Here is an 18023-nt window from a genome sequence, read left to right on the forward strand (position 1 = left end):
AAAGAATGTTTTGCAGACGCAGCAGTTATCTCTAATGATGTACTATCCTCAGAAAAGCTTGGCAGATATTCAGGTAACATTTCAACTTATTTTGAATGTTGGAAAATGTAAAAACTGCGTGCGTCGCAGAACGTGGTATCCCACAATACCAGTACGTCACAAATGGGACCAGTCAACTCATAAAAACACCTACTTGCAACTGTTTATGAGAATATGATGTGGGATGATGACATGGACTTGGTCGCAGTTAAGGCGCTTGTATCACCACATTATCCAGGGTTTACGTGCCAAGGCAGGTCAAACCGTGCAATATAAGTCCCAGCTTTCCTGTTTCTACATCCAAGGTAAACTCTGCAGTCTACTAAGAAATGCATGACAGAAGGTACTTCCCATTGCACAACGTAATTGGGCTTTCTTACCGTTCCATTCGTGTAAGGAGCACGGAAAGAATGACTCGGTGAGCGGAATAATTTGACTAATCTTGTCTTGGCGACGCTTGTGGTAGCGTTACGTACGGGCCTGTAGTTCTCTCCTAACTTCATCAGTTACGAGTGGTGTTGAAACTTTTTAAGCAGGCTTCCGCGGGTTAGTTGGCATCCATCTTCCCTGACACCTGTGACCATTTGTGTTATTCTTTGTATACCTTCAATATTCCTATTTCGTATGTGTCCCACACACTTGAGCGATATGGAAGCATGAATAGCGTACGCTGTGTTTTCCCAGTACACTTCCAATAAATATAAGTCTGACATTAGTTTTACCGTTGATTGAGTCTGTGGGATGATTCCATGCCACATCCTTACAAACCTCTGCATCCAGTAATTTTTATCTGTTAATTGATTCCTTACATACTCTGCAAGGCACCGTACGGTCACTGGCGGAGGGTACCTTGTACCACTACTAGGCAATACTTTTCCTGTTTCACTCACAAATAGAGCGAGGGAAAAAGGACTGTCTATCTGCCTTTGTACAAGCCCTAATTTCTCTTATCTTTGTGGTCCTTACCCGGAATGTACGTTGGCGGCAGTAGAATCATTGTGCAGTCAGCCGCAAATGCATGTTCTCTAAATTTTCTCAATAGTTTTTCGCGAAATGAACGTCGTCTTGCAGCGATCTCCTTTTGAATTCACGAAGCATCTCCGCAACACTCGCGTGTTGATCGAAGCTACCGGTAGCAAATCTAGCACCACGCCCCTGGATTCTTTCGATTTCTTCCTTTAATCTGACCTGTTGGGGATCCCAAACGCTCGATCAGCACTGAAGAATCGGTCAAACTAGTGTTCGGTTCGCGGTCGCCTTTAGAGCTGAACCACACTTTCCTAAAATTCTCCCAGAAAACCGGAGTGGTCCACTCGTCTTCCGTATTACGGTCCTCACGTGTTCGTTGCATTTCATGTCGCTTTGCAACGTCACCAATAGATATTTAATCTACGTGCTACCAATGCTGTACTCGAACATTATCGGACTGCTTTCCGGATTCATCTTCATTAATTTACATTTCGTAATTTTGTCAAAGACATAATTGCAGACCGTGGCTGTTATATGAAATAAATTGTTGAGAATGTACAGCAGCCAGCCACAAATTGGTTTTAGGTTGCTTTATTTAAAAAGTACCATTACCAATTTCGAATTTTTCGCAATTCATCATATGACGGGTTTTTCATGCTTCCATCAAAACAATTTATACATTGTTTTCCTGTAAGTTGCCGTGAAATGTCCATCTGGAGCATTTGTTTTTGCAGTTTTCTTGCAGTTAAATATATTCTTGCAAACTCACAGGAAACTAATGTATAATTTTTTTTATGAAAGCACGTAAAAGCCATCTGATGATGAATTGAAAAAAATTCGAAATCGGTGACGGTACTTTTTAAATAAAGTAACCTAAAGTCAGTTCGTGGCTGGTTGGTGTACTTCATCAACAATTTAACTTACATTTTTCTGAGTTTAGAGGAAGGCGATCTTCTGGACATTTGTAGAAACTTACCAAATGTCACCATTCGGAAAATGGCTCTGAGCACTATGGGACTTAACTTCCGAGGTCATCAGTCCCCTACAACTTAGAACTACTTAAACCTAACTAACCTAAGGACATCACACACATCCATGCCCGAGGCAGGATTCGAACCTGCGACCGTAGCGGTCACGCGGTTCTAAACTGAAGCACTTAGAACCGCACGGCCACACCGGCCGGCTGTCGCCATTCTGACATCTTATCGAAATGTGAGTGGATATTTGTGCAGCTTCTTTCCCACAGTATTTCATTATGTATAACTCCATCAGGTGCAAAAAGTCATCGCCAGTTTAAGAGAAAAATTTCGTGCACAATATAACAAACGATGTGCTCATCTGTGAAATGCTGTTAGACCGTACTTCACACAGCAAATGCTGGTAAGATTTGCGGAGCACACAGCGACCGTCGGATAATAACGCTACAGGTCGCACACACTTCGATTTTATAAGTGGCTTCATCTGTCAGGCGCAATTTTCGCGAGGATGTTATTGCCCTGGAGGGAAAACTTCAACGAGTTGGAAGTACTGCGGTGCTTTCGATACACGCGATCTTCATACCACTTAGAGCCGTCACCTGTGAACACGCTGGCAGATGTGAAAAAGAAAATGTGGAATTTTCAAAAGTGCTACATTGAGACTGCAGCCGCAGCGCGGTCACACCTCTCGTGTCGCAGGTAGCCTACGCCGTCAGGAGCTAGACCAGCGCACAGCAGCACGTGCGATGCAACTCGCTACGCACTTCACGACACGACAGGCCGTACTGCTCCGCACACCACCTTCTCCTCCACGAAACCTGGCTTACACTTCTGGGTTTATCCAACAGGAAACCGTTACACACCGCTACGTGTCATCGAACAATTATCTGGTTTCACTTTCTCTTCAACTATACACCACTGGCCATTAAAATTGCTACACCACGAAGATGACGTGCTACAGACGCGAAATTTCACCGACAGGAAGAAGATGCTGTGATACGCAAATAATTAGCTTTTCAGAGCATTCACACAAGGTTGGCGACGGTGGCGACACCTACAACGTGCTCACATGAAAGTTTCCAACCGAATTCTCATACACAAACAGCAGTTGACCGGCGTTGCCTGGTGAAACGTTATTCTGATGCCTCGTGTAAGGAGGAGAAATGCGTACATCACGTTTCCGACTTTGATAAAGGTCGGATTGTAGCCTATCGCGATTGCGGTTTATCGTATCGTGACATTGCTGCTCGCGTTGGTCGAGATCCAATGACTGTTAGCAGAATATGGAATCGGTGGGTTCAGGAGGGTAATACGGAACGCCGTGCTGGATCCCAACGGCCTCGTATCACTAGCAGTCGAGATGACAGGCATCTTATCCGCATGGCTGTAACGGATCGTGCAGCCACGTCTCGATCCCTGAGTCAACAGATGGGGACCTTTGCAAGACAACAACCATCTGCACGAACAGTTCGACGACGTTTGCAGCAGCATGGACTATCAGCTCGGAGACCATGGCTGCAGTTACCCTTGACGCTGCATCACAGACAGGAGCGCCTGCGATAGTGTACTCAGCGACGAACCTGGGAGCACGAATAGCAAAACGTCATTTTTTCGAATGAATCCAGGTTCTGCTTACAGAAACATGATGGTCGCATTCGTGTTTGGCGACATCGCGGTGAACGCACATTGGAAGCGTGTATTCGTCATCCCCATACTGGCGTATCAGCTGGCGTGATGGTATGGGGTGCCATTGGTTACACGTCTCGGTCACCTCTTGTTCGCATTGACGGCACTCTGAACAGTGGACGTTACATTTTTGATGTGTTACGACCCGTGGCTCTACCCTTCATTCGATCACTGCGAAACCCTACATTTCAGCAGGATAATGCACGACCGCATATTGCAGATCCTGTACGGGCCTTTCTGGATACAGAAAACGTTCGACAGCTGCGCTAGCCAGCACATTCTCCAGATCTCTCGCCAATTGGAAACGTCTGGTCAATGGTGGCGAGCAACTGGCTCGTCATAATACGCCAGTCACTACTCTTGATGAACTGTGGTGTCGTGTTGAAGCTGCATGGGCAGCTGTACCTGTACACACCATCTAAGCTCGGTTTGACTCAATGCCCTGGCGTATCAAGGCCGTTATTACGGCCATCCGGGGACTGATTTCTAAGGATCTATGCATCAAAATTGCGTGAAAATGGAATTACATGTCAGTTCTAGTATAATATATTTGTCCAATGATTACCCGTTTATCATCTGCATTTCTTCCTGATGTAACAATTTTAATGGCCAGTAGTGCAAGTTGATTCCAGCGCAGCAAACATACTACACACTTTTCAGAAACGCAACTATGTCATATTCAAATTGCAAGCGCTTCTGTGAAAGAGAGTGACACTATAATTCCTGTAGAGAAAGATAAGTGCGATGCCGGTTCGTGCAACTTAGCGAAGGGTTAGCTGCTACTTGTACAGAAAGCAGACTGCAACTATAAGAAACAAAGTGCATGAAAATAATGGACAGGCTTGGACCAAATCTGCCTTATTATACAATCTGTACATTAAGCAAGGAGTAAAGGAAGGCAAGAAGAAATTTGGAGAGTGGATTAAAGATGCGAAACAAGTTGAAAAACGCATTAACATTTGATGATGACTTGGTAGTTCTGTCAGAGATCAGGTGAACATAAAGCGAATAGGAGCTTTTGAAATGAGATGTTATAGAGGAATGCTGAAGGTTACATAAGATAACTAATCAAGAGCAAAAGAACAGTGTCAAGGGAAAAAGACCTGTGTGGTACAACTTGACTAAAAGAACGGACAGGTTGATGTGGAACATCCAGAGACACTAACGAATAGTTAATACAGTTAATTTGGTAATGGAGAAAAGTGGGGAGAGGGGGATGGGGGCTAAGTTGTAGAGGGAGACAAGTATTCCAGTGAGGTAACTAGAGTCAAATCAATGCGAGGCTTCCAGTAGTGGAAGCAATTTTTCAAAAAACTCTGAACACTCTGGCGTTTACCATTGGTTATCCGTCTTGAGCTGAATGCAATTTTGTGAGGTTTTTTCCATTTTTTCTAACACTGCATATGTACGATTTTCAACCTCGCTAATTTAGGGTTTGCTTTTTGGCACGAAGAGACTTGATCTCGTTGTTTAGCCAAATTTCGTGGGCTATTTGTTTTGTTTTCCATGCACTGGCAGAAATGTTTTTAACCTGTACATTAATGTATTTAGGTAAAATACTATTCTATCTGCAAATGTTTTTTAACTTTATATGTTGGACAGTTTTATGGAGGCTGAGATGTATCCTTCTAATCTTCATGTAGAGGCCACTTGGAAAAGCCTGAAAAGGCGTCTATAATACGTTTGTTTGGAGTCAGCTCAGACGGATAACCAATAGTACCAGATTTTAACAGGTGCTGCGGAAGATAGCCACGCAAACAAAGGTACTCTGGTGTTTATTCGCTGTTCTTACGTATCGTGAATAAACGTAAGAACGCTGTCGTCACCGACATGCAGCATGAATTTAGCAGCCGCCGATGGATCTTTCATGACAGAGAATCGCTTGAGTAGTCTTCCTAGTCAGCACACGTTGGTTGGATTGTCGTCAGTAATATTTCGATGGTAAGACCAGTAGAGGATACGATGTGTGCTACTTAACCATCAGACCACGAGAGTAAAATCTCGGCCCTCTCCACAGGTCCCGATGAGTGGAGTATTCTGGCCCTCTTGGTGGCAATATGTTCTTTGGATGGAACCCTTACAGTATAAAAGAGGAAGAAACCTCTTTCAGCATCAATGTTTATCCCGTCATCGTACCACTGATTTCTCTTAAGTCAAACAACTTTCTCTCAGTTGGCAAAATGGTTGAAAGTTGGTAGTTTTCGTTTTGGTCAGTGTTTTCAATAGATAGTACTTTAACTGCCAGTTAAAGTCTTATATGTTGAAAATAGTGACCAAAACGAAAACTGCCGGTTAAAATACTACATGTTGAAACCAGTGACCAAAAGGAAAACTGCCGACTTTCAACCAGTTTGCCACCTGAGAGAAATCTGTTTGGCTTAAAAATAATCAATTAGATGCTGATCTGACACCCACTGAAAATGCATTGTAATTAAGGAGAAACGCCTCTGGGTGCACATGATAATTTAAAAAATTAATGTACAGGCGTTTTTGTTTTTAACTACTGTATTGAAATACAGCTGCGGCAAAAATGGCCGGAATAGAAACTTGTGAATAAAGTTGTGACGGTACAGATTGTGGTTTACAATACATCATTTCAAACCTAGGTTTGAGCTTGTAATATTTCTGGCTTAGTCAGCCATCATATTAGGCTCCAAGAAGCTGTTCCCAGAGCAGTGGAGATGCAAGAAGTATACAGAGTGTTACAAAAAGGTACGGCCAAACTTTCAGGAAACATTCCTCACACACAAAGAGAGAAAATATGTTATGTGGACATGTGTCCGGAAACGCTTACTTTCCATGTTAGAGCTTATTTTATTACTTCTCTTCAAGTCACATTAATCATGGAATGGAAACACACAGCAACAGAACGTACCAGCGTGACTTCAAACACTTTGTTACAGGAAATGTTCAAAATGTCCTCCGTTAGCGAGGATACACGCATCCACGCTCCGTCGCATGGAATCCCTGATGCGCTGATGCAGCCCTGGAGAATGGCGTATTGTACCACAGCCGTCCACAATACGAGCACGAAGAGTCTCTACATTTGGTACCGGTGTTGCGTAGACAAGAGCTTTCAAACGCCCCCATAAATGAAAGTCGAGAGGGTTGAGGTCAGGAGAGCGTGGAGGCCATGGAATTGGTCCGCCTCTCCCAATCTATCGGTCACCGAATCTGTTGCTGAGAAGCGTACGAGCACTTCGCCTGAAATGTGCAGGAGCTCCATCGTGCATGAACCACATGTTGTGTCGTACTTGTAAAGGCACATGTTATAGCAGCACAGGTAGAGTATCCCGTATGAAATCATGATAACGTGCTCCATTGTGCGTAGGTGGAAGAACATACTGACGAAACTAAAATGAGCTCTAACATGGAAATTAAGCGTTTCCGGACACATGTCCACATAACATCTTTTCTTTATTAGTGTGTGAGGAATGTTTCCTGAAAGTTTGGCCGTACCTTTTTGTAACACCCTGCATAGATGACGAAATGTGGTGTGAGGTACCTGAGACAGATGTTAGATTCGGTACCATTCCCGTGAGAAAGACCGCCTGCATAATACTACTGCTCTGTGATTGGCTGCTGTGTTCGGAGCAAGGGCGCCAAAACATTAAAATATAGTTATTATTATTAGTTAAACTACTCATTGGGATGACTTCACTTTTTAATATAAATATCTCTCAACAGCTGAGTATCAATCATTTTAGTCATTTAGTCATTTTAGAATTATTCAAAACAATTTAAATCAAAAACTAAAGACTGACGAAATTGCAGACGAAGCACTTCGGAAGCGTTCGGGTCACGCCTTTTCTGGCATGGCGCGCGAAGTGTTTCGGGCTGTTCGTCACTCTGGATTAGGCAGTCGAGATGTACAATCATGCTAGTCTGGAACCGCGCGACCCCTACGGTCGCAGGTTCGGATCTTCCCTCGGGCATGGATGTTTGTGATGTCCTTAGGTTAGTTAGGTTTACGTAGTTCTAAGTTCTAGGGGACTGATGACATCAGAAGTTAAGTTCCATAGCGCTCAGAGCCATTTGAACCATTTTTTTGTACAATCATGCTGTCTGTGGCAGGATGTGTTTGCCAGTATTCAGTATTAAAAGATTCACTCCGGTAGTCATGAGGCACAGACACGTGCCACAAATAGAGCGAACAGTAAACGTTGTGTTTGATAATGTACTTTGCTGTATCAGAAGGTGGTGTATTAAGATCATGTAGTCTTCTCGTGTGGCTATATTAAAATACGCGACTGGCATCCCAAAGAAGTGATACATTATTTCGGAACAGAACCTCGCTAAAAGTTAGTTTCAGCCTCAAGATACAGAACATACGGCCTGTGTGCTGTTTTCTGGGCTGGGGACATCAACCTGAAGACAGCAGGTTGGTGAACTATAACAGAACCTTCGTATTCCACACAGTGCAGTGGAAACAACTAGGCGCCTCACGTGTACAGCATGCACAGAACAAATGTGCTCAGTGACACGTCATCTGAAGTAATGCAGAGGACGTAAAGGAGGATGATCGTTCTTAACACCAACAATCAATTCATTCTTCCTTTCTTATCGTAAGCTACAGGGCGATCATGTAGATGTAGGGGCGAATTTTCCACCTAATATATCTCTGCAGCCACCGGGTAGTTGTTGTTGTTGTTATGATCTTCAGTCCTGAGACTGGTTTGATGCAGCTCTCCATGCTACTCTATTCTGTGCAAGCTTCTTCATCTCCCAGTACCTACTGCAACCCACGTCCTTCTGAATCTGTTTAGTGTATTCATCTCTAGGTCTCCCTCTACGATTTTTACCCTCCACGCTTCCCTCCAATACTAAATTGGTGATCCCCTGATGCCTCAGAACGTGTCCTACCAACCGATCTCTTCCTGTAGTCAAGTTGTGCCACAAACTCCTCTTCTCGCCAATCCTTTTCAATACCTCCTCATTAGTTATATGATCTACCCATCTAATCTTCAGCATTCTTCTGTAGCACCACATTTCGAAAGCTTCTATTTTATTCTTGTCCAAACTATTGATCGCCCACGTTTCGCTTCCACAGATGGGAACAGTCTATATAAATACTTTCAGGAAACACTTCCTGACACTTAAATCTACACTCGATGTTAACAAATTTCTCTTCTTCAGAAACGCTTTCCTTGCCATTGCCAATCTACATTTTATATCCTCTCTATGTAGACCATCATCAGTTATTTTGCTCCCCAAATAGTATAACTCCTTTACTACTTTAAGTTTCACATCACCCGACTTAATTCGACTACATTCCATTATCCTCGTTTTGCTTTTCTTGATGTTCATTTTATATTTTCCTTTGAAGACACCGTCCATTCCGTTCAGCTGCTCTTCCAAGTCCTTCGCTGTTTCTGACAGAATTACAATGTCATCGGCGAACCTCAAAGTTGTTATTTCTACTCCATGGATTTTAATACTTACTCCGAACTTTTCTTTTGTTTCCTTTACTGCTTGCTCAATATACAGATTGAATAACATCGGGGATAGGCTACAACCCTGTCTCACTCCCCTCCCAACTACAGTTTCCCTTTCATGTCCCTCGACTCTTATAACTGCCATCTGGTAGTAAGAAGTAGCAAAATCGCTGAGCCCGCCTTCTAACAGCCGTGTACCGCAAGTCTCTAGAGGAACGGAAGGTTCCAAATGATTGGAAACAGCACATGTAGTCCCAGTCTTCAAGAAGGGTCGTCGAGCAGATGCGCTAAACTATAGACCTATATCTTTGACGTCGATCTGTTGTAGAATTTTAGAACATGTTTTTTGCTCGAGTATCATGTCGTTTTTGGAAACTCAGAATCTACGATGTAGGAATCAACATGGATTCCGGAAACAGCGATCGTGTGAGACCCAACTCGCTTTATTTGTTCATGAGACCCAGAAAATATTAGATACAGGCTCCCAGCTAGATGCTATTTTTCTTGACTTCCGGAAGGCGTTCGATACAGTTCCGCACTGTCACCTGATAAACAAAGTAAGAGCCTACGGAATATCGGACCAGCTGTGTGGCTGGATTGAAGAGCTTTTAGCAAACAGAACACAGCATGTTGTTATCAACGGAGAGACGTCTACAGACGTTAAAGTAACCTCTGGCGTGCCACAGGGGAGTGTTATGGGACCATTGCTGTCGGAAGTTCCATGCGGCTTTTCGCGGATGATGCTGTAGTATACAGAGAAGTTGCAGCATTAGAAAATTGTAGCGAAATGCAGGAAGATCTGCAGCGGATAGGTACTTGGTGCAGGGAATGGCAACTGACTCTTAACATAGACAAATGTAATGTATTGCGAATACATAGAAAGAAGGATCGTTTATTGTATGATTATATGATAGCGGAACAAACACTGGTAGCAGTTACTTCTGTAAAATATCTGGGAGTATGCGTGCGGAACGATTTGAAGTGGAATGATCATATAAAATTAATTGTTGGTAAGGCGGGTACCAGGTTGAGATTCATTGGGAGAGTCCTTAGAAAATGTAGCCCATCAACAAAGGAGGTGGCTTAGAAAACACTCGTTCGACCTATACTTGAATATTGCTCATCAGTGTGGGATCCGTACCAGATCGGGTTGACGGAGAAGATAGAGAAGATCCAAAGAAAAGCGGCGCGTTTCGTCACAGGGTTATTTGGTAACCGTGATAGCGTTACGGAGATGTTTAACAAACTCGAGTGGCAGACTCTGCAAGAGAGGCGCTCTGCATCGCGGTGTAGCTTTCTCGCCAGGTTTCGAGAGGGTGCGTTTCTGGATGAGGTATCGAATATATTGCTTCCCCCTACTTATACCTCCCGAGGAGATCACGAATGTAAAATTGAGAGATTAGAGCGCGCACAGAGGCTTTCAGACAGTCGTTCTTCCCGCGAACCATACGCGGCTGGAACAGGAAAGGGAGGTAATGACAGTGGCACGTAAAGTGCCCTCCGCCACACACCGTTGGGTGGCTTGCAGAGTATAAATGTAGATGTAGATGTAGTTGAGTCGGCAGCAGAGTGACGATAGAACAGCGCATATCGGCAGGGCTAGGTGGACGGCGTTGGCGTTTCACTTTCCGTTAGCCGCGGGCGGCGGCGCGGCGCTCGCAGCTCCGCTCGCCAGACACGGCGCAGACGGGCGGCGAGGTCGCACCGCTGCCGGCTTACGAGGCGTGGTCCAGCGCGGCCCAAGATGGCAGACGCCGGCGCCGCGCCGGTCGATGCACGCCCCCTACACCGCGAGACTGCTCGACGCCAATTAGGGGGACGCCGCGGGGGCAAAACAGGAGGGAAGCTTCGCAAGTACCGCTCTCCCGTTCCTCTGGTGAATCGTACGTTCTCTGAAAGAACTACGCTTACCTCCGAGATTTCAGGCGATCGCACTGGCTCACCGACCCATCAGACCGATAAATGCATGAAATGTATTTAACTGCACTTTCCTTCCAGACTTCAGCCACGAGAAATTATGGTGCGGTTTATCCGTGTGATGCTTCAAATACCGGTAGTACGACGTATCGTAGACACGGTAGTTCACGTTGCGCAGTTTGACTCACAACATCGCCAGTATTTGAAAATTAATCGTTTTATTAGATATGGCAATGTAGCCGTCTTATATTGTTGACATTTCATTTAGGTAATGACTATCATCGTGCTCACCGTTTCGCCGTTTTAAACGGTATCACACGCACAGTTTTTCTCCAGCTAAATGTGATCACCAATGACTAGTAGTGTCGAAAGCAAATCATTAAAAATTATGGAACCCGGTGTAGTTACAACGCCAATTTCAAAGTCGCAGTTGTTCGTCATGAGAAAGGATTGCCTAATTAGAGAATCTTTCAAGAAGCCATTATACACACACGCACTCGCACGCACAGGCGCGCGATTTTCGTCTGGGAGAATGGACAACACCGCCCCAGAAGTAAATTAACCATACCGTAGGTTCTGCCCCCTGGTGCCGATCAAGATCTTCTGGAGGCTTTGCTTGGTCGTCGGGCAAATGCTGAAAGTGGATTTCCAGGTATTTTCAGTGTCCTCTACCCTGCTCCCAAGCTTACTGGAATATCCGACCGAAAAGAAAAAGCTTTGTGTTACAACTGCCCGCCCATTTTTCAAGAGTAGAGAGTGAAAGATATGAAAAAAAATGGAAGCGTGGTACAAGAAATGCGTCGTGTCCATTGCCATGCGTGGTAGCGAGGAGCACGTACTTCGTCAGAAGTGTGACAAAGATGCTGACGTAATGAAACAAATAGCGACAGTGAGGTGATGTAAGTAAGACTGTGATTAGAAGACTGGCATTGACATATAAAAATGTGATTAAGAGAGAGCATATCGTCAACAATTTTTTGTAAATGGGTAATGTGACAGGAATTTTTCTCCTCCTTTCTCTCTTTCGGCCCTCTTCAAAATTAAGGGAGAGGCTAATGTCGGGACCATCACTGCATTTGCTGTTTGAGCTTTCTGATAAAAATCATGCCTCTTCTCAGTGTAACAGAATTATGTTAACGCCCACTCGTCCACTGGATGGGTAGCAACAGTTCAAGATCCCTTCTCTTCAGACGACTTCCGGTATTATCTAAACAGAACACACCGGACTAATGTTACAAAAGAGCAGGGTCCAAATAATCTTTCATCATCCTGTTTCTTAGCGCGTTTGCTGCCAGTTTGCTAAATATTCTTCTGAATTTTTGTTTGCGTCATGTAAAGTGAACGTTTTCGCCAATATTTCAAGTATCGTACAATGAAAGCCACATACAATCACGACTTTAGCGTTCGTTACTTTTACAATATGATAGGATCAGAAGCGCAGAGGGATCATAAAAGTGATAATTTTGGTTTTCCGTGATTTACTTTATCCACTACACAAAATGCTACGATCTTTCTTCCTCCTGCTATAAGTGGCCAGGTGAGACTGTGCACCATCAATAATGACACCGACGAAACGTGAAACTCTATCTATCGTAACTTCTAGCAAACAAACCTAAATTTTGAAGCAGGATTGTCTATTCAGCGGAACGGTGTTCAAGCATCCTCCACCAGTCATAATAAACACAACCACACGTGACGTCGTCAAGGATATTCATTCCTTAGAATGATTGGCTTATATCCGAGTGGACCAGGATTTTAAATGCATTCGTATCACCTTCCTTATAAGTTCCCATAAAATTATTTCGGAGTATGAAGAAGTGTTTCCTTCAAGGTCACAAACGATTTCTTTTCTCAGACCTTTCGAGGTGAGCCAGTGCTCAATCTCCAATGATCTAGACGCCGACGAAACTATAAATAGTGGCAGATAAAAGTGAATGCTTTAGCGCACTGCTGTTGTTATCATGAACATACAACAATATCACGCTGAAGCGAGATGCTTACTGCCTTCCATTTCATCAGTTTCTTCCCAGCGTCGCTCCGGGAGATAACAATGATTTCGGAGAATGCATAAATATTTCGTTCAAGGCCACAGACGATTTCTCCTTCCCAAACTGTCGGGTTGAGCTAGTTCTCCATCTCTAACGATCTAGATGCTGACGGAACGCTGAATAACGCCAAAAAAAGAAAGCGTTACCACAGTCGTATAGTTGTAGTGGATATAAAGAAATTTTGCGCTCAAGTGAGAGGCTTCGTTTTACCCTAGCGTCACTGCACTGCCATTAAAATATAGCTCGACCGTAACCTTCAAAGACACCGCACTACGTGAAGCAGCAAGCGTACATTATGTGAAAGACGATCATGCACACGAGACAGACAGAGTACAGAAACTGACACGTTTCCACGATTCCCAAAACCAGCAAAAAACTGTCTGCGGAAGTGAGGCACAGCTGCACACGCACAAAACACCGGCACTAGTGTCAGGAGAGCGTCGGTGGTCCGGCCGAGGCAGCGGCGGTGAGGGGAAGGAAAGCGGCATGCAGCAGACAGCGCGGTCCTCACCATGGAGCGGTGTGTGCTGCTCTGCTCGCGGCGCCTACAGCGGCGACATGCCTCGCAGGCGCTGCGGAGATCCGTCCACTGCTGCGGTGCGTCGCTGCACGCCGCTCCGGCAGCTACTGGACGCTGCTCGGCGGCGCGGCCCTCTGCGCCGCCGGCGCGCCGAAGGCTGCCGAGCGCGGCCGAGCGCGGCCGACCTCTTTGTTCTCGTGATTCAGCGCGGCGGTCCTCTCTGCGGCTGCCACTGCCGACTACCCTCTGGTCTGGTCGCTCCGGCTGATCACCCGCGCCCGCCAGAGATCGATATCTCGCGCCACACTGATCAAAGGACGCGCTGACCGCGCCGCGGTCTGCAATTAGCGACAGGCCTACCGCCTCGCGCCGCAGCCGCATCCTCTATTTTCGTGGACTTCACACCGGCGAAAAGCTGCCAAACACGATGTTGTATAAAACTTCCTGGCAGATTAAAACTGTGTGCCGGACCGAGACTCGAACTCAGGACCTTGCATTTCGCGGGCAAGTGCTCTACCGACTGAGCTACCCAAGCACGACTCACGCCCCGTCGTCACAGCTTTACTTCTGGCAGTACCCGGTCTCCTACCTTCCAAACTTCACAGAAGCTCTCCTGCGAACCTTGCAGAACTAGCACTCCTGGAAGAAAGGATACTGCGGAGACATGGCTTAGCCACAGCCTGGGGGATGTTCTAGAAAGAAATTTTCACTCTACAGCGGAGTGTGCGCTGATATGAAACTTCCTGGCGGATTAAAACTGTGTGCTGGACCGAGACTCGAGCTCGGGACCTTTGCCTTTCGCGGGCAAGTCCTCTACCGACTGAGCTACCCAAGCATGACTCACGCCCCGTCGTCACAGCTTTACTTCTGGCAGTACCTCGTCTCCTACCTTCCAAACTTCATAGAAGCTCTCCTGCGAACCTTGCAGACCTAGCACTCCTGGAAGAAAGGATATTGCGGAGACATGGCTTAGCCACAGCCTGGGGGATGTTGTATGTCTTATCTCAGGCTTGAACCGAGAGGCGTTATAACCCCTCCTCCCATCCCCCAAAAAAGTAACTAAAACACTCATGTGGTTATGTGTATAAATTACCCATTTTCATTCCTAGCTTTCGGAGAGTAAAGTAGCACCAGAACCGAGACTCCCGAAAATGACAAGGAATGTCAGAAGTTAGAAGCTGACTGATCGAAAGTTTCAGGTCACCTATTCATCATCATCATCATCATCAGCCAATTCAATCATTAAATGATGTGGCCTCTTCGAGTCGTGGATTCAAATAGACTTTCAGCAGTCTTCTCCAAGTGGGACGGTCTTAGGCAGTTTTCTGCCAGGTGTTACTAGCGATCTTCTTGATGTCTTTGTCCCATCTGCTCTTCCTCTAGGCCTCCGGTGCTCTCTCGGACTCCACTCCAGTACTAGCTTCGCCCATCTACTGTCTTGTCTTCTTGCGACGTGGCCAGCCCACTGCCATTTCAAGGAACCTACTGTCTCTAAGATGTCGTTTACCTTCGTCACAGACCGGATGTCATCTGCCCTTTTCCTATCCTTTCTTGTATAGCCCAGCACTGATATCTCCATGGCTCTCTGTGCTGTCCTAAGTTTCTGTTGTGTACATAGTTCTGCGTGGTCAGCGCGTACACAACTTTCCCACTAGAGCGCGCCCCGCTAAGCACAACAGCGCAGGTGCAGCGCTCGTCCGTCTCCGCACTACGAGATGGCGCTGCCATAGAGACGGACCAAAATCTACTTCCGCCGATCCGCGTATTAATATGTAACGCAGCCAATGACATTGCTCCTAACGTAGAACCTTTTCTCCTCGCGGATCACAATTGCGCAATGATACATGAACGCGCGAGGTATTATAACGAGTGTACAGACCTCCGATTAGTCAGTCTGCATTAGTGTGTACCAGTCAGCATTAGTCTGTACCAGTCTATAGTCAAGTTTCAGTCTGCGCCTAATAAGATTACCATATTCCTGTACAGAGCCATGAAGCTAAATGTATAGACACTTTTGTCTAGTATCAGAGATATATGTGAGAATAAGATTAACGTACCAATACCAAAGGAACTTCAGATTGTCAATTGTAAATAGCATCCAGAACCAAGTTAAGTAATTTTTTATGCTTGTTATTATTTTAATAAACATGTGTGAAAATTAATCAAGTTCTGTTTAAAGTTGGTTACCGTCAATCTCTCTACTCTACTCTAAGCGTGCAAGTGTCATTTCTATCGTCTGACCTAATGGCAGAAGATAAACACGCCATGATAAGACCACGAGACATATTGCTGACACTCGCCTGCCTGCTTCGTTAGAGCGACAAGTCAAATAATCTGATGGTGTGTGTACTGAAGGTCTTACAGTATGCACCTCACAGTTTCCCTTTTGTAAATGACTTCAGTGTACATGTCTCGCAGCCATACGTCATTACACGAAGAACGCATTGATCAAATACTGCTTTCTTCAGATTTACTGGCAGTTTTGATCTGAATACTGGTGAATCCTTCCCAAATGCTTACCAGCCAAGCTTGATGCGTCGATAGATTTCTGGCCTTATGTCTCCCTTCATATTTATAATCTGGCCAAGGTAGACATATTCACTGACCTCTTCTAATAGACTGTCCTTGACTTTCACATCTACAGCTGGGACCTATTTCTTGGACATTACTTTTGTTTTGGATAGGTGCATGTTCAAGCCAACCAGCTGACATTCCGATGCAAGATCTGTAACTAAGTTTTGGAGCTCTGCGAATTCTTAGGCCAGTAAGGCAATATCATCAGCAAATCTCAAGTTGGTACGCCTTTTTCCATTAATTCTAATATCCAAAGGTCACCTGTTAGTGGTCATTAACGTGAGGAATGTCCACTATCAGGCTTTGTTAGGGACAAAGCAGAATGGATCTGAATATCTGTGGAGGAAAGGAAGGCCATTCGTTCTCAAGAGTCGAAGCTAGAAAAGGTTGGACGCTGAAATCTGGAGCAAAGCTGACGTTCCAACCGATCCCAAAGGTCTTCCATTGGTCCCGATCGGGAATCTGGGTAGGCTAATCCATTTCAGGAATGTTAATTGTCAACAGACCACTGCCTCATACTTGCCTCTTTGTGACGGGGTGCATTGTCATATAGATACAGTCATTGTCACCTATCTTAGAAAATAGATTAAGGAAAGGCAAACCTACGTTTCTAGCATTTGTAGACTTAGAGAAAACTTTTGACAATGTTGACTGGAATACTCTCTTTCAAATTCTGAAGGTGGCAGGGGTAAAATACAGGGAGCGAAAGGCTATTTACAAGTTGTACAGAAGCCAGATGGCAGTTATAAGAGTCGATGGACATGAAAGGGAAGCAGTGGTTGGGAACTTGTAGCCTCTCCCCGATGTTATTCAATCTGTATATTGAGCAAGTAGTAAAGAAAACAAAAGAAAAATTCGGAGTAGGTACCAAAATCCATCGAGAAGAAATAAAAACTTTGAGGTTCGTCGATGACATTGTCATTCTGTCAGAGACAGCAAAGGACCTGGAAGACCAGCTGAACGGAATGGACAGTATCTTGAAAGGACGATATAATATGAACATCAACAAAAGCAACACGAGGATAATGGAATGTAGTTGAATTAAATCAGGTGATGCTGAGGGAATTAGATTAGGAAATGAGACGCTTAAAGTAGTAAATGAGTTTTGCTATTTGGGGAGCAAAATAACTAATGATGGTCGAAGTAGAGAAGATACAAATGTAGACTGCCAATGGCAAGCAAAGCGTTTCTGAAGAAGAGAAATTTGTTAGTATCGAGTATAGATTTAAGTGCCAGGAAGTCGTTTCTGAAAGTATTTGTATGGAGTGTAGCCTTGTATGGAAGTGAAACGTGGATGACAAATAGTTTGGACAAGAAGAGAATAGAAGCTTTCGTAATGTGGTGCTACAGAAGAATGCTGAAGATTAGATGGGTAAATCACATAACTAATGAGGAGGTCATCATCATCATCATCATCATTTAAGACTGATTATGCCTTTCAGCGTTCAGTCTGGAGCATAGCCCCCCTTATACAGTTCCTCCATGATCCCCTATTCAGTGCTAACATTGGTGCCTCTTCTGATGTTAAACCTATTACTTCAAAATCATTCTTAACCGAATCCAGGTACCTTCTCCTCGGTCTGCCCCGACTCCTCCTACCCTCTACTACTGAATCCATGAGTCTCTTGGGTAACCTTGCTTCCCTCATGCGTGTAACATGACCCCACCATCTAAGCCTGTTCGCCCTGACTGCTACATCTATAGAGTTCATTCCCAGTTTTTCTTTGATTTCCTCATTGTGGACACCCTCCTGCCATTGTTCCCATCTACTAGTACCTGCAATCATCCTAGCTACTTTCATATCCGTAACCTCAACCTTGTTGATAAGGTAACCTGAATCCACCCAGCTTTCGCTCCC

At 44.8% G+C, this 18023-nt stretch overlaps 1 protein-coding gene across 2 annotated transcripts in view; it reads right to left on the reverse strand.

Moving 5' to 3' along the window:
- LOC126188868 (dual specificity tyrosine-phosphorylation-regulated kinase 4) overlaps positions 1–13685 on the reverse strand; it is a 642300-nt gene extending 628615 nt beyond the window's left edge. For both annotated transcript variants that reach the window (XM_049930523.1, XM_049930522.1), the window contains exon 1: positions 13583–13685. In XM_049930523.1, the coding sequence (XP_049786480.1) occupies positions 13583–13585 (3 nt within the window). In that variant the 5' untranslated portion in view covers positions 13586–13685. The remainder of the gene's footprint in view (positions 1–13582) is intronic.
- Positions 13686–18023: the final 4338 nt, after the last annotated feature.

Source organism: Schistocerca cancellata, chromosome 5, assembly GCF_023864275.1.
Source record: "Schistocerca cancellata isolate TAMUIC-IGC-003103 chromosome 5, iqSchCanc2.1, whole genome shotgun sequence".
NCBI lineage: Eukaryota > Metazoa > Arthropoda > Insecta > Orthoptera > Acrididae > Schistocerca > Schistocerca cancellata.